Source organism: Urocampus carinirostris, chromosome 5 (genome assembly GCF_059441175.1).
Source record: "Urocampus carinirostris isolate Australia breed hairy pipefish chromosome 5, RoL_Ucar_1.0, whole genome shotgun sequence".
Classification (NCBI taxonomy): domain Eukaryota; kingdom Metazoa; phylum Chordata; class Actinopteri; order Syngnathiformes; family Syngnathidae; genus Urocampus; species Urocampus carinirostris.
In genome coordinates, this window is record NC_142353.1 from 5,079,135 (window position 1) to 5,102,893 (window position 23,759).

General features: G+C 38.2%; 1 protein-coding gene across 1 annotated transcript in view; it reads right to left on the reverse strand.

The window, feature by feature from the left end:
- The window catches only part of hmcn2 (hemicentin 2), a 72,182-nt gene that overhangs the window by 12,257 nt on the left and 36,166 nt on the right, over positions 1-23,759 (reverse strand). Inside the window, exons 32-65 of the mRNA XM_088335423.1 lie at positions 23,546-23,682; positions 22,447-22,597; positions 22,152-22,370; positions 21,959-22,072; positions 21,328-21,515; positions 21,145-21,241; positions 20,189-20,350; positions 19,933-20,046; positions 19,580-19,776; positions 19,390-19,471; positions 19,190-19,321; positions 18,976-19,119; positions 18,746-18,905; positions 18,068-18,192; positions 17,805-17,988; positions 17,626-17,723; positions 16,180-16,458; positions 15,905-16,095; positions 15,061-15,142; positions 14,783-14,919; positions 14,547-14,688; positions 14,327-14,471; positions 12,954-13,081; positions 12,721-12,877; positions 11,458-11,579; positions 11,222-11,386; positions 9,939-10,046; positions 9,728-9,862; positions 7,236-7,370; positions 6,887-7,156; positions 4,469-4,659; positions 4,179-4,392; positions 2,557-2,691; positions 2,296-2,486 (exon numbers count right to left, since the gene is read on the reverse strand). Coding sequence (XP_088191549.1) covers positions 2,296-2,486; positions 2,557-2,691; positions 4,179-4,392; positions 4,469-4,659; positions 6,887-7,156; positions 7,236-7,370; positions 9,728-9,862; positions 9,939-10,046; positions 11,222-11,386; positions 11,458-11,579; positions 12,721-12,877; positions 12,954-13,081; positions 14,327-14,471; positions 14,547-14,688; positions 14,783-14,919; positions 15,061-15,142; positions 15,905-16,095; positions 16,180-16,458; positions 17,626-17,723; positions 17,805-17,988; positions 18,068-18,192; positions 18,746-18,905; positions 18,976-19,119; positions 19,190-19,321; positions 19,390-19,471; positions 19,580-19,776; positions 19,933-20,046; positions 20,189-20,350; positions 21,145-21,241; positions 21,328-21,515; positions 21,959-22,072; positions 22,152-22,370; positions 22,447-22,597; positions 23,546-23,682 — 5,231 coding nt within the window. The remainder of the gene's footprint in view (positions 1-2,295; positions 2,487-2,556; positions 2,692-4,178; positions 4,393-4,468; positions 4,660-6,886; positions 7,157-7,235; positions 7,371-9,727; positions 9,863-9,938; positions 10,047-11,221; positions 11,387-11,457; positions 11,580-12,720; positions 12,878-12,953; positions 13,082-14,326; positions 14,472-14,546; positions 14,689-14,782; positions 14,920-15,060; positions 15,143-15,904; positions 16,096-16,179; positions 16,459-17,625; positions 17,724-17,804; positions 17,989-18,067; positions 18,193-18,745; positions 18,906-18,975; positions 19,120-19,189; positions 19,322-19,389; positions 19,472-19,579; positions 19,777-19,932; positions 20,047-20,188; positions 20,351-21,144; positions 21,242-21,327; positions 21,516-21,958; positions 22,073-22,151; positions 22,371-22,446; positions 22,598-23,545; positions 23,683-23,759) is intronic.

Below are 23,759 nucleotides of genomic sequence, written 5' to 3' on the forward strand. Positions count from 1 at the left end.
AAGACTCGGGAGGAAAGGTGATTTTGGCCGACCCCTGCTATACGTCTGGTTCTCTGGGTCCGACGCTCGGCTCGGGCTCTATTAACCCCAACTGGACTTCTCTTTGAACCATTAATGATCATCAAGTTTTCCTTATTCTATTTTGGGCCCAAAACTAGTGAGTAAATATTGTGTGTTGTTGTAAATTTTCAATGTTGTTAAAAATGTTCTATTTTTCAAAATGTATAATTCGGTTATTTGTTTCTTACATTTCCTACAAACCTAGAGATGTGTATATTCCTGAAGCCGGTTACATTTTTCTCTATGCTATATTTTATATATTGCTTTTTTGCCCTGCCGATCATATCTAGGTTCCTCATTTTGGGTACCACACCGGACACGGACATCACTACACGTCACCTATGTAGAAATATGACAGACCAAATGTGGATCAAAACTGCTCTTTTGTGACTAGCACACTGTCAGCTCAGGTAGCAAAATATTTCCCACAGTCAGCGCCGTGGGAAGAAAAGTTATCTGTCTGTGAAAGTCTCAGCTGCAAAATTACTGGAGCATTTGTGGACATAACAAGGTTAAAGTCTAAAAGAAGCAGGCCAAAGTCTGGGAGCATTCAATGATTTTTCTTCTCTTGATAAAGTTGTTAGGTTCTGACGCAAAGGCCTCCAATCCGGTTGCGCTTGAAAGCAGAATGATGCCAATACTTGAAATGGAAGGAATTTTTTTTTTTTTTTCAAAGTGGAGGTTTGATAGAAGCTGGGCTTCTAGATCATAGATCCCTATCATTGTGGACAAGCTTTCCTTAGTTCCCTTTTCCTTACATGGTAAATATAATGCCTTGCTTTGTAAATTAAATGTATTTGCAGCACCTTGAGTGGCATTTAATTGTATCGAATGTGCTATACAATAAAATGTGGCGTCGATTTGAATACAACTTGATGAGTTGATTCTGTTTTTAGTATTTGACAAATGCAAAAGAGATTGCATAGAATGCTATCCTTATTTTGACTATTATTACACAATGTTGTTCGTTGTTTTGACTATTACATCATTGTCGCTATTGTTGTTTTTTCACACCTCTTAGGGCTGATGTATTATTTGTAACCTTGACAGTTTAATTAAAAGAGGGAGCTCAGGGGAGGGATTTAGGACAGGATGGAATTATCTTAATATTCTCCTCATTGTCCTCCTTGCAAGTTCAAAATCCATTGATGTCTTCTCTCCTTATTTTGAGTGTGTACAAAACTTTAAAGTAAACTCATCTCCTTGCAGAATAATTTTTTTCTCCAGATGATTTAAAGGAGGGGTTTTAAAATGACGATTCCTCACTTACATTCACAGCAAACATGCTTTGCTTTTATCATTCTTCTTGGAGAATTCTAGGACATATTTTGCCCTACTAGCAGCACATCCTTCCATCTTGATGGCTAGGCGTGTGCAACTGTGGTTATCCTTAACCGTGAGGTTTTTTTTTCAGCCACGTTCATGATAGTGATACAATTAGCCTGTATTTAGTGAAGCTTATTTGAAAAACTTAATTGTTAAAAAGTGCTGAGATGTCAAACATTTGGAACATAACTAAAACAAACATACTGATGTGGTGGGCTGTTTGAGGTGTCCTTAAAGTGTTGAAAGTAGAACATGTTCTCTATTAAATACGTGTTAACAATGTCCAACTAAGTTGAAAGAGCCTTCATGCTCGTCCCAACAGTTCTTTGTTAGTGTATGCAAATGGTGAAAGTAAGAAAAGGCCATTTTGAAGTACTATCCAAACTCCAAACCAAACCCCGCAATGAGATGAAAAATAAGAGGTCATTCGATGAACGCACATACTTGCACTTGCATTATGAACGAGCTGACAAGAGCTGCAGTCATGATTTGGAGCCAGGAGGTGGCAGCAGAGAGTTCAAAAGTTCCAAATTATGTACATTACCTTTAAGAACCCATATTGTAGGAGCTAAAATATGCAGGTAGCTTTGATTGTTATTTTTGTTTTTTCAGTAGTTCCGTATTGTACAAAATGTTTTTAACACAGACCCTTTTTTCTTTGAATATTTGTCTCTGGTCTTTGAACACACTGCGATTCCAGCGCAATGCCAATGGTTTCTTTGAACATTGCCCTCACCAAAACAACGGTTATTTTATAAGAAAATAAATACCCATTGTGTGAAAGGACAAAAAAAAATCGTATAAATTCCTATAGTACGGAAGGCTTTAAAATCACAAGATAATCGTCGATAGGAAACACTATATATGTTAAACCTGACTAAAATGAATAGAAATAAAATTGGTGCTTACAGTGATGCTGTAAATGATCAATGATCCATTGTTAAGTGTCTGCATGCGGGAAGAGCGGTGTAAGGGTTTTCCATTTTGGAGCCAGCGAAGAACGGGTTGGGGGTCTCCACGGACTGGACAATTCAGCACAGCAGAGCCACCTTGGATGACTGTTTGAGACGTGTGCGCTTCACCCTTTAGCACAGGAGGTTCTAAAAAAGACACAAAGTATAGAATTTAGATAGATATCCAGTCGCTAAGATTCCACTTGTCAAAAATTACCTCTGATGCGAACAAAAGAGAGCGCTCGGATGGAGCCCACGGTGTTTTTGGCGATGCACACGTACGTTCCGGTATTACTCATTGTAACGTTGTCAATCATTAGGGTGTTCCGTCCTGCTTCATCTATGGTGGCACCTGCAAAAGTTGTTGTTTGTATATGTTTGATTGTTTAAAAAATGCACTTTAAACTTAATCCAGAAAAATCAAAATCTCTCGTTTTTCGGCAGAAAACAGATTTCACGTATCACTGTTTTTGACTTCATTTTTGGCAGTTTGAAGTCAAGATAAAAAAATGTGTTTCAATTGAAAAACATAACTACAATTACAATTTTTTTCTTTGTCTCACCACATTTTCACTTTTTTCAATGTGGAGTGCAAGTATTAAGAGTGTATTGAAATAATATAATAAGAACATGTTGTTTGATTAAAAAATAACACTTAAATGGAGCAAAATGAGCTGCCACTTTAGAAGAAAATGGCTCATTTTTAATTTGAGGTTTTACTGTATAGTGTATACCATAAACTGAATTTGTTTGTCTAAAGTCCTTACAATATGTATATGGAATTCTTGCTTTAGACAGCATCATTGTTAATTACATTTTCAATTTGGATCACTCGTTTCTGTGAATTTCAATAATACCTTTACATTGTTTCCTGTTCTACCTCAGCCTAACCTCGGATTTCAAGTAATTTAGGGGTCATTATCAAATGCGCTGTCAGTGCCTCATCTGTCATCATGGAAAAATAAAATCAAAAATATATTGGATTGTTATATTTATTAAGTATTATGATTCTTTCTTATTGACCTTGACAATTTTTGGATTTTTTTTAAAGTCGCTAAATTTTCACATGATATTAGAAATAATATTAATACAATTAGTAGGTAACGAATTATTCTGCAGAGAGCATCTACAGATGCGGGCTGAGTCATGCAATTGTCTTGAATTATGGCAGAGGGTGATAGTGAGACCAATGATTCTGATTAAATATAGTCAAAGTATTAGCAAGCAAACATCAAGTCAAGCCATTCGGTATTCTTTTTTCTCATTGCATCAAGGATAAATTAACTTATTTTATGGATAAATCTTTCTTTGCTGCAGTTTGTATAGTGCTTTATCGGTCTGCCAATCAAATAATGAATAATAACCATCCAATAATTATCTATACCGCTTATACTAAATAGGGTCGCAGGAGTGCAGTGGCAGTGGGCAGGGGACACCCTGAACTGGTTGCTAGCCAGTCGCAGGACACACATAGACAGACAACCATTCACTTGCTCATTCACACCTAGAGACTAATAGAAACAGCCAATTGACCTGAAACATATGTTTTTGGAATGTGAGAGGAAACCAGAGTACGCAGAGGAAACCCACGCAAGCCCGGGGAGAACATGCAAACTCAACACAGGAAGGTTTGATCCCATGACCTCAGAACTGTGCCGCGGACACGCTAACCACTCAGCTGCCATGCTGCCTAATAAATAATATGCAGGTTTATTTATTTGTAAGTTTGACCGTACCTCACCAGACACAAACCTCACTGCATGTCACTGGTCACTGTCAATTCTTTACTTGATGCATTACCCATTAATGGGAGTTCTAGAGATATACCCTTGAGAGTACCTGTGTAAGGTTTGTTGTTGACAGTCCAGGAGATGACAGGTGGAGGTGTTCCCTGAGCTTGACAGGACAAAGCTAGATCCTGCCCTGTATTCAAGGTCACATCACCGGGTAGCTCTTTAAAGGCAGGGCGCATGTTGACAGACAGATGAATATCCTGTTTTGTGGAGCCTGCTGCATTGGTCGCAACACATGTGAAAAATCCCGCATCTAAGGGCTGTGTCAAGAAAAGCAAAATCATTCAAAAACTGGACTGACCTGACACCAAAATAAGCTAACATTCTGATGCTCACCTCAGCCCGTTCAATGATAAGTTCTCCGGATCGTAGAATGGTGAATTTGCCCGGCAGGTTGAGCAAACCTTTGCCATCCTTTTCCCATGAAACTTGGGGATCAGGTGAACCCTGAGCATTACAAGGTAACAAGGCCTGGAAGCCTTGGATGACTGACATTTCCGTTTGCCCAGGAAGAATAATAGGGGGGACTGTAACACAAAAACAGATATCTTACATTAACTTAACCAGGGGACGGCAAACCCAAAATGATGAAAGAGCCACATTGGACCGAAAAAAAAAAACTTAACTAAAAAAATGTCTGGAACATTCAATGATTGAGCAGCAAAATATTGAAAACCTTATACAGTATCAGCTTCATAATGAATGCAACACATGCTGCATGTATTAGCTTTATTAGTAGACTATCAAGACAACTAAGTTGGATGCAACACTTCCTACAGAAAATGATGAAACATTCCGTTGTAGGACAGCACCTCAAATTTAATTTTATCAAAATATCAATAAATTACAGTATGTTTCATTGATTCTATGAAATGCATCAAATACAATAAAGAAAACCAATTTTTGATGGCGTTTTTATTTTAAGGATTTGAAAAAACAACAGAATAGATTGTGGATAACGTGCCTCCTTTCTGGGACACAAAAAGAGTGCACTAAAATGCAGCATGAATTTATAAAAATACATCTGCTATCTTTTGAAAAGGTGAAGTAAATAAAATCAAATTATACAGTTTAAGTTTGATTTCCGAGCAAATGTATAAATAAGTCAGTGCATGGGTAAAATGCAGCAGCATCCTCTTCTCTTTCTCTTTTAAAACCAAATCCTTCACAAAAGTGTTGAAACATTGTGACGCTTCCCCTTTTAGGAGGGAATCTTGCACCTGCACAACCCTGCTGTAACACAGAGAGCGGAGAGCAGAGAGGAAAACAAGGTCAGGCTGGGTGCACCAAATTCTCCATGCAGGAGTTCAAGCCTGATAGCCACGACATCATGTCACAAGATTTGACTTTGCTGTGTTCAAGGCGACCAAAAATATATTTCCCTCACCCATCTTTTTAGGCATCACTTAAAAGCTGCATGCAGCTGCAGGGCTGTGTATTGCCGACCTAAACCGATTTTGTGCTGTTAGCACATACGCATATGAAGAAGAAGAAGAATTTATTTTTATTGTCATTCTTTGTAACCATGCACACAGAACGAAATGTCGATACACCTGACCCGTATAGTTAAACTGTAGCGAGCCGATCCAGCCGCAGCCAAACAGCCCCTAACCCTAACCCTTTTAGACCCAACTGCTGTGTTGGGAGTCATTAGGTGACCAAACCCCCCAATTCCAACCCTTAATACCGAGCGACAAGCAGGGAGGCAATGAGTACCAATGTTGTAAGTCTTAAGTATGACTCGGCCGAGGCTTGAACCAGCGACCTCCCAGTCTCGGAGCATGCGCCCTACCATCTAGGCTATCGAGCTGGTATGGACACGCATATGTAAACCAAAAATTCGTACAAACAGTTCTTAATTTTAGATCGTTTTATAAAATTATCGATGTTTCAGAAAATCATTGGATGTTAAAAAGGTAAACTAAATGGTTAAAACGAGTGTTAAATGCTAGGTGGATTTTTTGATGAGATTGTTTTCTGCGACTACATGTTATTAATGACATAGAACACAGAAACTTTATGAATAAAGAAGTATTTTAATTTAAACAACTTTTGGACTGCGGGTATTTATCCTTTGGCCTGTTCCAGTGACTGCAGTCAGGGGAGGCACCTGAGGAAATTAAAATATATTAGATGATTTTTCTTTTTCTTTTTTTCAAAATTGCTGCATTTTCATATTTCATTGTGAATAATATTATTACATTTTGTAACCCATTATTGTGCTGATGTTTGTAGATGCAGAGTGAGGCACCCTCATAGCAGAGGGTAATAGACAGATTAAGGATTTTGATTTGGCGCACACCTCAGCCCTAATCAAAAAATCTAGTTCTTTTTTTTCTCGTTCAATGGACTTATTTCATATTGGAACATTACCTATCTATAATTTTTTTTATTTAAAATGAGCAGAGCAAAGACTTCATTCATAAGTTAAGGTAAAGCAATAAAACGCATTTTCTATGCTTCAGTTTATATACAATATTGCTTTTCATCTTTCAAATAAAGAATAAGGTGAAGTTCACAGATTAGTAAAACTTCTTTCAGACACACACCTCACCACACGTCACTGGCCAATGCTATGTGTACAAAAATCGTAGTGAAATTTTTAAAACATTGAAATGCATTGACGGATTCAAAGCTCTTCACTGTTATTTTAAGTGTTTATTAGAGGAAAAGTGATTTGATGAGTGCAGGAAACCTAATGAAAACCTTTCAACTCTCAAAACTTCAATAGCAAAACAAAGAGACATGACTTACTTTGAATGACGAGTCTTATATCATGACTGGTCCTGCCAGCAAGATTCTTGGCAGTACACGTGTACATTCCTGCATCATTGCGCTGGGTAGAAAATATCGACAGTGTCCCATTTGCATATATATGAATATGAGCACTGTCACCCAAAGGCCTTCGGTCTTTATGCCAGTTAACTTCGGGATGCGGCTGACCATCTGCCAAACACTCCAGATTGACTGATTGACCCAGCACTGCCGTGTACTCCACACGCGGCACACTCAGCACTGGTGGAACTAAGGATACATTCGGATTAGACAAGTTGTATTATAATCTCCTCCGCAAGTTTTTGAATCTATGAGCGCACAAGCACACCTTGCATGACAAGTTTCGTTCTTCCCACCGCAACACCGGCATCATTTTTTGCCAGACACTGGTACATCCCCGCATCACCAAGAGTAACACGTGCAAACTTCAGGGCGCCGTTTGAGAGCACAGCCAGTCTGTGACCTATAAACAGGTAAACGTATTATACCTACATTACCGTTCATAGGAAAGGGGTTGCTTAGAAATGTTCTTATTTATGAAGAAACATTTTTTTTCAATGAAGATAGCATCAAACTAATCAAAAATACATCCCCTACATTTTTAACGTGGTAAATGACTATTTGAGCTGCATATATCTGTTTTTAATACAATATCTACATAGATAGATAGATAGATAGATAGATAGATAGATAGATAGATAGATAGATAGATAGATAGATAGATAGATAGATAGATAGATAGATAGATAGATAGATAGATAGATAGATAGATAGATAGATAGATAGATAGATAGATAGATAGATAGATAGATAGATAGATAGATAGATAGATAGATACTTTATTCATCCCCTAAGGGAAATTCACATTTCCAGCAGCATCCCTGAGCTGAGAACAGTACAATAATAAAGCCAAAAGAATACAATATACAAATACCCAGTGTGACGTGCAAATGCCCACTGTAGCGTGTTATATAGAGTAACTAAATAGTGCTACACAGAATACATATTGCAGTAAGATTCGGTAATATCCAATGTAGGTGGTGTGGTTTAATGTGGGCCTTTACTCTGCCGGGTGGAGTTAAAGAGCCTCATGGCATGAGGAAGAAAAGATCTCTTCAGTCTGTCCGTAGTACAAGACAGTGACAGCAGTCTGTCGCTGAAACTGCTCTTCTGTCTGGAGATAATGCTGTGTAGTGGATGCGATGGATTGTCCATGATTGACCTCAGCTTTTTCAGTGCTCGTCTCTCAGCTACTGTTGTTAGGCTGTCCAGCTCTTTACCCACAACAGAGCTCGCTTTCCTAGCCAGTTTATTGAGACGAGAGGCATCCTTCTTCTTGACGCTGCCTCCCCAACACGCTGCCGCATAGAAGAGGGCGCTTGCCACTACTGTCTCATAGAATATTTTCAGGAGCTTTTTGCAGATGTTGAAGGAGGCCAGCCTTCTGAGGAAGTAAAGTCGGCTTTGCCCTTTCCTACATAGAGCTTCTGTGTTGGCAGTCCAGTCCAGTTTGTTGTCCAGCTGCACACCCAGGTATTTGTAGGTCTGGACAAATTCTACACATTCTCCCTTGATGGTTACAGGAACCGGGTGAGTTCTGATTCTCCTGAAGTCCACCACCATCTCTCTGGTCTTGGTGGTGTTTAGGTGCAGGTGGTTTGCGTCGCTCCATCGGACAAAGTCCTGAATCAATGTCCTGTACTCCTCCTCCTGCCCGTTTCTGATACATCCCACGATCGCAGTGTCGTCGGCAAACTTTTGCACATGGCAGGCCTCAGAGTTGTACTTAAAGTCCGATGTATATAGAGTGAATAGGAACGGAGAGAGAACGGTCCCCTGCGGAGATCCTGTGCTGCTAACCACAGTGTCCGATGTACAGCCCCCCTGTTTCACATACTGGGGTCTGCCGGTCAGGTAGTCAGTAATCCATTCTACAAGGTGTGAGCTAACTCCCATCTCTGTCAGTTTCCTACTCAGTAGCAGAGGCTGTATGGTATTGAAGGCACTGGAGAAGTCCAAAAATGTAATCCTCACAGCCCCCTTCGCCCTATCCAGGTGAGAGAGGGATCGGTGTAACATGTATACTATAGCATCCTCCACTCCCACCTTCTCCTGGTAAGCAAATTGCAGTGGGTCGATGGCGTGACGGACCTGTAGCCTCAGGTGGTGCAGCAGCAGCCGCTCCATGGTCTTCATCACATGTGATGTCAGGGCGACCGGCCTGAAGTCGTTGAGTTCCTCAGGTCTTGATTTCTTTGGGACTGGGATGATGCAGGATGTTTTCCACAGCTGAGGGACCCTCCCCTGTTCAAGGGTCAGGTTGAAGATGCGCTGTAGAGGGTCTCCCAGCTCATATAAAACTCAAAGAAACTGAAGATCTCTTTCAACGGTGCGTACTACTCCCTTCAGAGAACAGCAAAAACCGACCAGAGTAAAAAAAAGTGGGACACCTCACTGCACATTCAGGCAGGAGGACAAGTACATTAGAGTCTCTAGTTTGACAAATTGACATTTTACAGGTCCTCCATAGCTGCTTCATTGATAAGTACCCGTAAAACACCAGTGTCAATATCTACAGTGAAGAGGTGACTTTGAGATGCTAGTCTTTAAGGCAGGGTGGCAAAGAAAAAGCAATATCTGAGACTGGCCAACAAAATGAAGAGATTAATATTGGTAAAAGAACACAACCATTGGATAACTTATTTGATGGATAAAATAAAAGTGTGACTTATTCATGGAAAACACAACATTTCCTGGGCGACCCCAAACCTTTGAACAGTACTGTATTTTTCCTATTTAGGAATCATGATCTGTTAATACCAGCTGAAATGGGAATGCCCTCTCGCTGCCAGGTGATGGATGGTCGAGGGAATCCTTGCACCTCACAAGGTAGGATGGTCCCGTGATGCAACACAACTTGAACTTCTTCTGCCATTGGCCTGATTTCCGGGGCCTCTTTTAGATCGGGATACAGTGAGAATCCGTTTTTAATGTTGTCTCAGAGACTTGATGTTGGCAAACAGGTACCTACCTAGCACCGTAAGTGAAATGTGTTTGTGAGCCACTCCTGCTGCATTACGAGCTGAGCAAGTGTACCTGCCGGCATGACTTGGTAACACGGATGTTATCTCCAGGACACCTGCATTGAGTATCATGTTAGAAATCTTTAGAATAACATCGCTCGCCAGTATCTGAGTATAAATTTGAAATACTTACCAACAATTCTGAAAATATCCACATATGTACATACATAGAGGTGTAAAGATCCACGGATTAACAGACTAATATTTATCGGACAAAAATATGGCAAAAAATGTTGGTGTGACCAAAAAACAATATTTTAAAGGGACCAATTTTTGGACACTTGCAGCCATGCTAGATTCTCTCCAATAAGTATATTTCAGGGATGTGTGTACAACATAAACAAAAATGAAGACACACATATTGAAAGTCATATTTTGTGAGTAAACACTGCAAAGCATACATTTTTCACCGTTGCCAGAAATTTGGGCCCATTTTAAGAACGACTTTGCTCACTTATATAAATATAAATATCAATATTAATATTATATAAATACTGTAAAAATAATGATTAGGCAAAATTATTCAATATGGCAGACGGTCGATTTTTTTTCTTCCTTTGATAATTGCTTTTCTAATCCTAAAAGAAAATAATCCTTATTTTATATAGGATTTATGTTAATTATGTGTCTTGTATTTTTTTCTCGTTTTACCAGGAAAACAAGTTAAAACAATTGTGACATTGGAAAAATATAACGTCAAATAAGCAAAATGATTTAGGGTTTATTTTAAATTTTTTAGTAAAAAATAAGTTGAAAATATAATATAATAAGTAATATACAGCACTATATTATTTTTTTTATTTTATATTAATTTTATATATTATATATTTGAAATCACTTTTTTTCTAAAACGAAAAAAATATTACCCGGTATAATAGGTACTGTATGAACTTGGCTACCAGTTGAAAAAGCAGGATGTTATTTGTTATTATATCAGTAGGTAAAACATCCCTAATTTACTCACTGCTGTTTCTGTTGTCATGTTAAATATATTACTAGAAAAGAAATTATTCCGTGAATATTTTTTTCCAACTCTTTAGAGTTTCTTTCTCAGTATTTCACCTTACTAAGGGCTTAGGTTTGTTCTTGGCATTAGTGCATTGTTTTAAGTGATCACACTATATTGGTGAGGACATTGGTGGTGACACATCCCCTCCGTGCATGCCAAAACTACGCACTCGTACCCAACAATGTGATAATCCAAACAGCACAAGTAGAGAAGATATCCTACCAGTCGGAAGGATGCGATAACTTCCCCCTCTGGATCCCAGCTTTGCTCCACCTTTTGTCCAGGAGACAGAAGGCTGAGGACTGCCTTTGACGTGGCAAGGCAACTCCACAGGTGACATTTTCAATGCTGTGACTGTTGTGACGTCATCTTGAATGGATGGTGGAACTAAAAAAGAAAAGGATGGGGCCCGATTTACTCAATTTGGTTGTCTGGTTATACCAACTTGAAATACGTACCTTGAAGGTTGACCTCGATAACCCTGCGCTCCTCACCAACATCATTTACAGCTGTGCACTCAAAGTAACCTTTGTCCTCATTGGATGGTGACACAATTACCAGGGACCCAGAAGATAATAACCTTTGAAACCAAGCATTATTTTCTAAATCATTTCTGATTGTAATATCATTGATGCAGTGGCATGCAGTCAAGGGAGTCACATGGGGCTTTGCCTCACCTGTCATCATGGAAATACATACTTGACGTTTTCCTCATATTTTATACATTTTTATGATCATTTTGAAATTGTGTATTCTATATAACTATTTTTGTCTGATTTTGACCGATCTCATCTTCCCACTAAACCAGTTTATTGGTAGCAGACGACAACATCATCATAAATTGGTAATATTGTCACGGTACACTGGTAACTGTTATACTCGATCAAGCATTTCTTTTTAACGTGGTCGGCCATGGGAGATACGTACTTGACATATAGAGTATAGGAAGAAAATGGGAACTGATGCCCTTTGTTGCAAATTAAACTACGTAATTATTTGTGTATAACGTGCAATCGAGAGTAACGAGCACCCCTAATTTTTTAATTAAAAATCTGTATAAAATCTATCTAAAAAATATGTACTAGGGGATATGCTTCTGGTAGCAAAGAAAATGATAACGGTTTCCTGGCTGAAACCGCAACCTCCTGACATAAAACAATGGAGAGAAAAATTACAGCAAATGTACATTATGGAAAAAATCACTGCAAGACTTCAACTGAAACTAGATAAATTCGAGAAAAGATGTAAGCTTATCACGCAATTTTTACTTGATGTCTAAACACCTCACCTTTTATTTTATTTCTTTTATTAACATTTTTTGTTGTTGTTATTTTTTTGTTATTTATGGAAATGTCAATTGTATTAGCAAGTTAACACCAATTCAAGTGCAGCCATCCTGAATTCTTTGTCACATTGCTTGGCCTTCATCTCAGAAATAGGATTACATCACAGAATGGACTTGACTGGACTTAAAATCGAAGATTGTGTATCTTTAAAATGAAAATATGTTTTAATACTTGAGATGCTTAATAATAAAAGTACCGGTCACATGATAAAATAATATTTTTAAATGTATCCTTTCTATGCTAAAGTTTTATATTGCACAAAAGATGAATAAGCTGTTCAGAAGGTTAATGTATTTGGAGATCTTACTGTGCCTCACGGGACATGAAAATCACTGCACGTTGCTGCACTGATGTGACACAAAAATATGTACTTACCTGTATTCATTTGATTGAATGCTGCCATCGAGGGGAGAGCCGTTCCTTTTCCAAGACACTTTAGGAGGCGGTATTCCTGTCGTCTCACAGCTCAGGACAGCTCTAACGCCCGTGGTGACCGTCATGTTGAAGGGGCCCGGACTGATTGAAGGACCAACTTACAGCATACAGAAAAAATCCATCACGTTGACTACAGTCAGAAGATAATCATTTTACACTACGGTTTTATTTACCAAACACTCTGAGATCAATTCCTCGGTGGTCTGAGCCCGCTTGATTGGATACCGCACAGTGGTAGCGGCCGGCATCGTTCAACTGAACCCCAAGGACACGTAAGGAACCTTCAGCAAGCATTGTGTATCTGATGCAGAATTTTCATAAAAGGCATCCAGTGAGAGATTTGAAAAATAAATGTTTTGCTTTATATACATTACAGTCCGAGGTGGATTTTAGTCAGACCGATTCTTAAATGTCATTTAACAAAAGATTTGGAGTGATTTACTTGTAACATGAGATTCACATGTGCTATTACGGTTGGTGGTTAAGAAGATATATTTTTTTTCTTAACTTGGAAAGTGCAGGTAATGTTACATATTTTAAATATCATTTTTTGTTTTGACTATGCTTCCCTTCTTTGTCAATTCTATTTTATACTTAGATATATGTATACTTAATATATATATATATATATATATATATATATATATATATATATATATATATCCTTTACATACAGACACACACACACACACACACACACACACACACACACACAGGCACACACACAAGTTCATTATTAACATTATTGTCTTTCTGAAAAAGTCAAAGGTTAAACAATTTTAAAAAGGGGAAAAAAGGGGAAAAATATTAAAGTATACATTAAAACAAATAATCAGAAAAAAAATTCCAACCAAAATGAAATTTTACTGATTTCAGATCAATTCATATACATCCACCATTATCCTATATATATCTTTGTTACATCAAGGACATTCCATAGAATCCAACCGAGTAAAATATTTATTTCAAAACACAAGATAATGCCGACAGATAAATATAAGTTTGCCTTAAACATTTCTGCTTTGTTGGACGTTGCTTTTTGTAATCCGTTTGTTTTGACATATTATTTCCGTTTACAAATAAACAGACTCAAAAAAACATTCTCAATTTGGTATTTAGCCCTCCCCTTTCGATTGACACCTTTTCTGTGATGAGGGTCTTTTCATGCTAGTTTTATTCATGTGAAAAGCACTAAGTTACATTAAACTTGCATCTTCTTTGACACATTTGTGTGTCACTCTTACCTTTACTTCTTGGGCGCCCCTGCATAAGCCACAGGGTTGGAATCTTGGGGGGAAATTTGTGGCTTAAAATCCGAATTTTACAGTAAACGATTACTTAGAAAAAGGTTTTTTTTCAGTGTATTTTCTAGGCTGAGCCGTGATTGGCACCGTGATCTGATAACTAATCGAAACCAGAAAAAAAATGGCTGGATTTTTTTGTTTTTTTTCATCTTCCACTGATACAATATTAATCAAAATTCCTCTAAACTCTTCTGAGTACGTAGTGCATTTTTTGTTTTGGTGAACTCTCCTATTTGACCTACTTGTTGTTATCGTTGGTTATAGAAAAACCATCTTTTCTCCACATAACTGTAGGAGCCGTTCCATCCTCAACTTCACAAGGTAAAACCGCATCCTGGCCTAAATGAGCTGTAACCACTGTGCTGCTCTCCTTTATTACTGGCGGCACTGAAAGGAAAAAACATGGTTGGGTCAAAAAAAAGTAACGAACACATTAAAATATATGAGAAGAAAGTCCTTTACAAAGAATTTCCACAACGAAGAAGAGACTGGTGCTTCCTGCCATGTTTGTAACCACGCAACTGTAGTGGCCGCTGTCATCTGGTTGCACATCCTGTATTTCAAGGTACTGGCCTCCCGCTAGCTTCTGAATGCGGCCACTCAGCTAGAGCGGACAGAAATACAGCAGCAGACAAGATGATTATGCAAGTGTACTTTTATTTCAGCTGCTAGCCTGTGAATGTGTTCAGATGATGTACCTGCATCTTTTCCTCATCTTTGTACCACTCGATATCAGGAGGCGGGTCACTGTCGGCCAAGCATTCCAGGGTCAGGTGCCCATTAACAGGGACTGACATCGTCCTCACTTCTTCAGAGCCAAGCAAAGTTGGTGGGACTGAAGTAGAAAAAAATATGGTTGAATCACATCATTGCATGTCCTTCAACGAAAGATGCTTGATTCAAGAGCAAAAAACCTTGTAAATGGAGATTTGTAAATGAACTCCTCTAAATAAGGTACACAAATAACTTCAATTACCTTGAACTCGAACCCAATAGTTAATTCCATCCTCTCCAGCTGGGCTGCTGGCCAAGCAGGTGTACAAGCCTGCATCTTCAACCTTGAAAGAAGCACAGTTCTTTATCATATTGTCTCTTGCATAATGATGTTTTTCTTCTTCTGATAGATAGATAGATAGATAGATAGATAGATAGATAGATAGATAGATAGATAGATAGATAGATAGATAGATAGATAGATAGATAGATAGATAGATAGATAGATAGATAGATAGATAGATAGATAGATAGATAGATAGATAGATAGATAGATAGATAGATAGATAGATAGATAGATAGATAGATAGATAGATAGATAGATAGATAGATAGATAGATGGATAGATCCTTTGTTGTTTATTAGCAGATTAACAGGATGCCCTTGGGGTGCTTTGCTGTAGTAGTCACAGCGGAGTGGATGACGTCACGTGCCCATTTATATCCTGTGCCTTTTTAAAAAACATTTTTGCAATGTACTATATTGTATTGCGAAATCACACTGTATATCTAACGCATTGTTTTTCGAGCTTTTGGAAGCCAGGGTACATTTTTACGAGCCACAACACCCGTAGAAATAGGTTAAAAAATGAATTTTATCTTGAGTTGAATGTATTTGATTTTTAAACTGTCGTTGCCGGCTACGACGGGGTAGGTAAACTTTTTGAGTAACACATTGGACTAAACCTTTTGGGTAAATGATGCATAAATTAAACAATTTCCTGCGACACACCAGACAAGGTCTCACAACACACTAGTGTATCGCGGCACACTAGTTGAGAAACTCCTCACACGCCTTAGTTGAAATTATAATCTGTTGTTTTCTACCTGAAGTTTACTAAGACTCAGAATGTGTCCATCCTCCTGAATAATGCTGTTCCCTTCCAGCGGGCGGCTGTCCTTGAGCCAGGTAAGGGTTGGGGGTGGCACTCCTTGTGCAGAGCACTCCAACTCCAGTGGGCTGTTGACTGCAATTGTCATTTCCTCTGGAGCACCAGACCTGGATATCTTTGGAGGCTCTGGATTGGAATCAACAATTATTTTGGTTCAAATATGTTCATAGTGGAAGCCAAAAGTCAGATTGAGAGGTTGGTCTTTCTCACCCAGAATAGTGAGGTTAAAACTCTTTGTGCTGCTCCCAGCCTGGTTACTGGCAACACAACTATAGAGGCCTGCCTCTGAAGGTGTCACATCAGGAAGTTGCAGCCGGGTCTCCTGTCCATCCAGCAGAAGGTTCTGGTGGAGGGAAAGTGGCTGGCCATCCTTCATCCAGGTCAGTGTTGGAGGAGGAACGCCACGGGCCTCGCAGGTAAGTGTTACTAATGATCCTTGCACAACTGTCACTGGTTCCACTGGCTCCACGTGATCCACACCAGGGGGCACTGTGGAACAATAGTAACAAACTATTATTACAGAGAACTCTCTGTATGATGCGACTCATTTTTCAGTCATGCTACTTCATTGTTCTGCACTCAGATGGGTTAAAAAGTCTGCTTCTTTTTTAACTGCTTGCCAAATTTATGTTACATGTGTGCACATGCTCTAAAACGCACAATGTTGACAAAACGTTCTGCACCGACAAAACTGTTTAAAAGTTTAATGCAGTGATTGTAGAAAAACGATAAAAATAAAGGTTCTTTTTTTACAGTTCGCTTATTTTGAGTGCTTTTTTAAATTTAGCCCACGTTAAAAAAATGATTCACTGTATATATATATTTTTTTAAATTCAACTTATTTTACAATTGTCATAAAATAATTTGTTTTTTATGATTATCATTACATTCAATTTATCTGAAATTATTTTCTTAAAATGGGGTACAAAATAATTTTCTGTTATTGTTCTTCTAATTTAGTTGGAATGTGGGGTTCTCAAATGGTGGTGCTATTGTTATGGAACTTACATACATTTTTAACTTTTATTGTGGTAGTAGCCTTGATGCAAAATTACTGCATTTGCTCATATAAATGTTGTAAACCAAAATCATTAATTTAAATCAATAATAATATTTTTATGCACACCCATAAACTCAAGGAAATTGTCATAGTTTTACTCAGAGGAATAATACAATAAAAAGTAGTTTAAAGTACTATTTATTGGAAACAATAGAACATTCAATAATTAATATGAATACTTATAAATATATTTTTTTTCGCAATATACGTTAAAAATCAGTAAGATAAAAATATCTAAACTGCTTGCATTTGTTTATTTTGCTATATTTTGAGATTATGTTAGTTTAAAATACTAGGGAAAACAAGCAAAATCTTTCATCTTGAAAGCAAAACCTTTTGATATTAACTGGGAAAAATAATGAGCAGAAGAATACTAAAGGCATCTTAAACCAGTATGAAGGTAAGGGAAACTCCAAAAAGCCCAACATGGGGGAAAAATAAGAACATCTAAAAAAGGGACTGCCTGTGGGATAATCCCTCCCTCAGGAAATCAGGCTGCACTGGATATTTATGAACACAATTTTTTGTAATGTATTAGTTTATGTACTTTTTGCTTAGGATGCCTCCTACTTTCTCTAAGTATGTAGAATTAGTACCTTGGACCTGCACGTCATAACTAAGCTCAGCAAGACCAGCTTGACTACGAGCTATGCATGTGTAAACTCCAGCATCAGACACCTGCAAAGGCGAAATCCTAAATGAGACAAACAGGCAGTCAGCATAACTTTTAGCCATCCCTTTATAACATTTACACAAATTTAAACCGTGGACTCACCTGAGTACCGAGTCACCCGAAATCAATCGTGTATGGGGTGTCAAAAGTAAGGGTTGTCCATCCTTGAGCCAGCTGATCTGAGGTGGAGGGTTTCCATCAGCACGACACTCGAGAGTGATGGCATTGTCCTGTACAGCTTGCACCGGTTTGGGCTCTGTGGTCTCACCCAATATGGATGGCCGTACTTTTACAAAAAAAAACAAAAAAAAAATAGTAAGGAGCAATATGATCCAAATGTATGACAGCCTGATTTGAAAACTGACCAAGGACAGAGAGGGTGTAGATCCTGCTTTCTTGGCCAGCAGGACTGACGGCCAGACAGGTATACGTGCCGGAATCCTCAGGACTAAGTCTTAGTAAAGTTAACGTGCTGCCATCAGGAGTCACACTGTTTCATAAGAAAACGAAAATACCAAAACGCCATCAAGAAATAGTATAGTGCCAACTTTGGGACGGCCCAAAAACAGGTCAGAAACCATCAGCAGTGGAGAAAACGTCCAGAGTTGCATTGTCAGTGGTGTCCCGATGACCCAGGCAGTTAAGAGAACAATGAAGCGTGATTTGTCCGGTAATTCTTCCACACCAAGAAACCAGCGTCTTCCACATTGAAATAGAGCATCGTCTTTATCTAAATCAAGAGCTAGTGTCTGCATTCTATTCCACACCTAAAAGCAGCATTGTGATCTCCACTAAACACTAGCCTTTTTGTACAGAGAATATGCGCTGTTCGTACAATGAAAATTAGTTTCACTTTTCTCTACACTGATGGCCATCTTTCTTAACACCAAAAACTGGCATCATCTTTTTTTGTTCTGCAACTTTGCATAGTTTCGTACAATAATATACATATTAATGTACATATACATGTACAGGTAGATATAAAGCATTACTGTAACACCATCCACAGTATTGATCTGTGAGGAGATGTGGAAATAACTCACACAATGTGGCGAGTATCCGAGCTTTCCAAAGTCAAGCCATCTTTTATCCAGCTCAGGTGAGGTATGGGGTTTCCTGTTGCTTTGCACTCAAGAGTTACTTCTTCATCCATAGATGCACTCACTTCTGATGGATGATCGGAATCTAGAATAGTAGGCAACACTACACAGGAAAGGTAACCAATTAATACGAATATATATTTCACTTGATTAACAGCTTGCTTCACCTTTACCCTGAACTGTGAGAATGTAATCCTTCTGTTCCTGCCCTTCGCTATTCTTGGCCACACAGGTGTAGGTACCCGCATGGGACAGAGTAAGAGGCCCAAGCTCTAGCCGGTTCCCTCGAATTGACCACTGCCACTGCAGGCTACTTTCTAAAAAGTTAAGATAGAACGTTTCATTACACGGTACTGCAATATTTATTGTTTTCAATCAAAAACCTACCAATGGGTGTTCCGTCTTTCAGCCATGTGATGCTCGGCATCGGGACCCCTGATGCCTCACACCGAAGTGACACGTGAGACCCTAAGGTGAAGTTTAGGGCCTCTGGCTGAGGTTCATCAAGCACAGGTGGGACTATATAAAAAATACAATGATAACTAATGGCTCACTAATGTTATCCATAACGTAAGAGATCGTCTCACCATAAACTGCCAGTTGGAATGTTCTGTCTACCTGGCCAGCCACATTGGATACTTTGCAAGTGTAAGTGCCGCCATCTGCTATCTACGTTTTCAGTATATGGGTTTCATGAGTGAAAACAGAGAAAAAATGAGTGACAACATGACTTTGGAATTTGATGAGTTGAGTTTGAAAGCTCAAAGATGTCCTGACCTGAACTCCTGTGATCTCCAGCTGGTGGTGATCCGTTTTCAGTCGGTTGCCCGTCACTAACTGGAGTCCATTTTTATACCACGTCACCTCTGGTTTGGGGACACCACGGGCCAGGCATTGGAGGATGACTGAGGAGCCAAGCTGCGGGCTCAGGACATCTGACTCGGCTTCAAGACGAGGCTTCAGGCTGGGCAGGACTGTTGGTTTGCATTTGGAAGGCCATGATCTCATTGTGATTCATTTCTACTTGCCGTGATTCATTTTTAGTTACTGTCACAGCTGCTGTAAACACTTTTTTTTCCTGAGACAATGTGATCATTTGTGTATGGCGCTGGCGGGTGCAGATGGCTTACCATAAACACTGAGGAGAAGACTTTTCTGGTCCTGGCCAGCTGAGTTAGAGGCTGTGCACACATATTGACCTGAGTCTTCCACTCTCGCTCGGGGAAGCTGGAGCATCTGGCCACCTATAAAAATAAAAGAGGACAAACATTTGTGTATAGAGCGATAATAAATAAAATAAAAAGGAATATTTAAGATTGTTATATTGTATTAGGAACCTGCAATTAGGACAGCATCATGATTGGATTGTTGTGTTCTTAATCTTACCTGGTAATATGTGGATGCCAGTGTTGAAGCTGAGGATTTTCTCGTCTTTGGTCCATGTGATTTCTGGCGGAGGGTATGCTTGGACGTCACACAGCAATGAGATCATGTGACCCTCTGTCACACTCAGCTCCTCCTCTTTAGGTCCCAATATTTTTGGAGGCTCTGTAACAAAAGACAAGGAGAGTAAAAAGGTGATTTGAATAAAAACCTTTAAGAGTAGATCTATGTACCTTAGAAGAAAAATCCATATGAGATTAAAAACCGTGCAAAAACACACAAAATAATACAAAAACCACGCACAAGAGAAACAAAAAAACAATAAGCACAACAACAAATAATAAAACCAACCAAAATAAACAGCAAATACAAAACAAGTTAAAAAAATAGCAAATCAAAACCCACAAACACATCACACAAAAGAGAAAATTACAAAAAACTAAAATAGCTTTTTTTTTTTTTTTAAGTGTGGAACCAACAAATACACAGAACAACAAATTGTAAAAGAAAGACAGACAAACAAAGCACACAGCAAATACAAAAATATACAAAACAATCCAAAAAAATCTTATACCTAATCTAAAAAAAACACACACAGCCTATAATTTTTTGAGGCTTGGGGGTATTTGACTTTGCTTTTGTGGTAAATTACAAACTAAGCCAAGTCTCCAAGCACTACTTTGTAAATATTTTTGATTATTTATCCTGACAATATTTTCATCTTGTTTTTTTATTTTATCTTACCTTATTACGTGTTTATCCTGGAGTGCCGTGTCTAATCTCATTGTTTTTTTCTGTTGTGTTTATTCATATAAAGACATCTTTTTCGTTTTTAGTTTTTCAGTTATTTGCTAGTGCGTTTTGTGCATCAGGGCCACCTTAATTCAGAGTCCCAAAAAATAAACAATCAATACTCAATACTACATCGAGTTACACACTTATAAGTCATTAATACTTACCTTGAACAGTGAGACTGAAAAGCTTCTCAACTGAGCCAACTTTATTTTCAGCTACGCACAAATATCCAGCCATGTCCGAAACCTGTACGCTGAGTAGCTGTATGCATAAAACGAGTAGCTTTACTCTCATAATAAGGAGACAACGTTTCAATCAACTGGCTTTGTGGGCCAATGCATTTTTACCTGCAGTTGTGCTCTGTCCTCACTGATGAGATGTTGTGAGTCGGACTCAAGCTGCTGTCCGTCTCTGAGCCAGGAGATTGCTGGGGTTGGATGTCCGGTTACATCACAGTGGAGGGCCACAGTGCTATTGACCACTGCGCCGATTTCCTCCATGAACTCCTCGGACGCTCCCGTGATCACAGGCGAGACTGGTAATTCAAATATTGCCATCAGTGTGGGAACTAAAATGTTACAAAGGAACAATTACAATAATGATCTCAGTAATGAGTACTGTAATGCATGATTAATAACATTTGATAACCTTACTCTTTTTATTATGTGGTCCATTATTTTAGCTACAAAATTTTTGCAGATAATGAGTTAGTGTACCCTGATCGCTGAATGCACCTACGTCACTCAAGTTGTCACATATGGCCCTTGATCCCCAGCAACACCTGCTTTGGGGTGCGCATGTATATATCTAACCACAAAGTACAACTGAATGCCGTTAGGGCGGCACCTAGAATAACGTGCTGACATTTTACTGAATTACTTTTTAAATTAAGTAACTGTTTTTAGGTAACTCGCCCAACACTAATTGCCATGCTTCATTTTTTTGTTCATTATTAGCGCTGCAATTTGACACGCTTACCTAAAACCTCCAGTTCAAAATTCATTTGGTCCTCTCCGGCCTCATTAACAGCCTCACAAGTGTACCTCCCAGCATCCTCTTTCTGCACTCGTGCAATCTGTAACACCTGTCCACCTGAGAGGATAAAACAAGAACAGCAGTTTATGACTTTTGTGCTCAAAATAGACCCATGGTAATGATTTATCCTCTTGACCTGGGAGTAAGATTGTTCCATCAGCCCTGGAGAGCTTCTTCCCATCTTTGTACCAGTTGAGTTTGGGTGGAGGGATAGCGTTACTTTCACAGGACAAGCTGATTTGATGGCCGAGGACGACCTCCCGCTTCTCTACTATGTGCTCATTGTCTTCATCCTCTCTGTCCTCCCCACCCCAGGATGCTTCTCTGTTAGACACTCGGTGGAAGACCGGAGGAACTAAAATGTGACACCGAGTTTTTTTAGTTTTTTATTCGAATAGCGTGTGTCACTCGATGGATACAGCATAAAGCACCTTGTATGGCAATGTGGAAGTCCCTTTTGTCTTCACCAGCCGAGTTGGTGACCACGCACGTGTACTGACCTTCATGGGACATCATAACATTCTCAAGGTGAAGGAAGGCTCCACTTTCCTGGATGCCAACATTGCTACTTTCTGTCAGCAGCTGAAGAGAAAATAAAGTAATTGATTTCCAATGCATGGATTGATTGAGAGTGTACATTTCTCAAACTTGCACAGCAAATAGGACAGTTAATTATTTGTATTTTTTTTAAAGTTAAATACAAAAACAATTCACAATGTCTGATTTTACTTTTCTTTAAGCAGATAAATTTGCATGCTTTAAGTATTAGCATTCTGATTTTTTGAAAATGTTCGCTTCTCAAAATTTAATTGACCCTTTACTGCATGGTTGCAATACAAAAAGTTTTGTTATTAAACAAAAAATAAATATATTAAACCACATAAAGAATACACACACACACACAATAAACATGTACGTATATATATATATATATATATATATATATATATATATATATATATATATATATATATATATATATATATATATATATATATATATATATATATATATATATATATATATATATATATATATATATATATATATATATATATATAAGCTGCCATTAAAGAAAACAATTACAAAAAGAAAAATTGATTTTTTTTCAAATACAATGAATGATTATATTTGCTACTTCAGATTGTTTGCTCAATTTATGAGTACTATTGTTATTCCTAATATTTTAGTCTTTTTTGTGTGTAATTCTACTAGATTTTTAGAAATATTTTAGATTGACTTTTTCTTGGCCAGCAAGTACATAAAAGTCTAGTAACCATTTGAAAAAAAGGAAATGAGAAAATACATGTACTAAAAATATATTATATCGAATACAAATAATAATAAAGATGAAATCACAACAATAAGTAAATTAAGACAAGAAAAATGAATCACATGAGCAAACTAGTCTGCATACAAAACAATAAAATTGTAATTCAAATAATTTTTACTTTTACTATATCATACAAATGTTTCCTCAATTTATTAAAGGACCTTATCATAAGAAGACCTTAAAAATGTCTTATTAACCTGTCCGTCTTTGAACCAGACAACCTTCGGCTCCGGGAATCCTTTGGCCAGACAGGAGAGGATTAAACTGCCGTTGATTCGAACTTTTTCTTCCCGAGTGCCAGAAGCTGTCGCTTCCCCCTCAATTTGTGGGGGTACTTAAAGGAAAGAAAAGCAGAATAAAATGGACTGCTAATAAAACGGATTGATCTTATACACATGTTGAAATGCATCT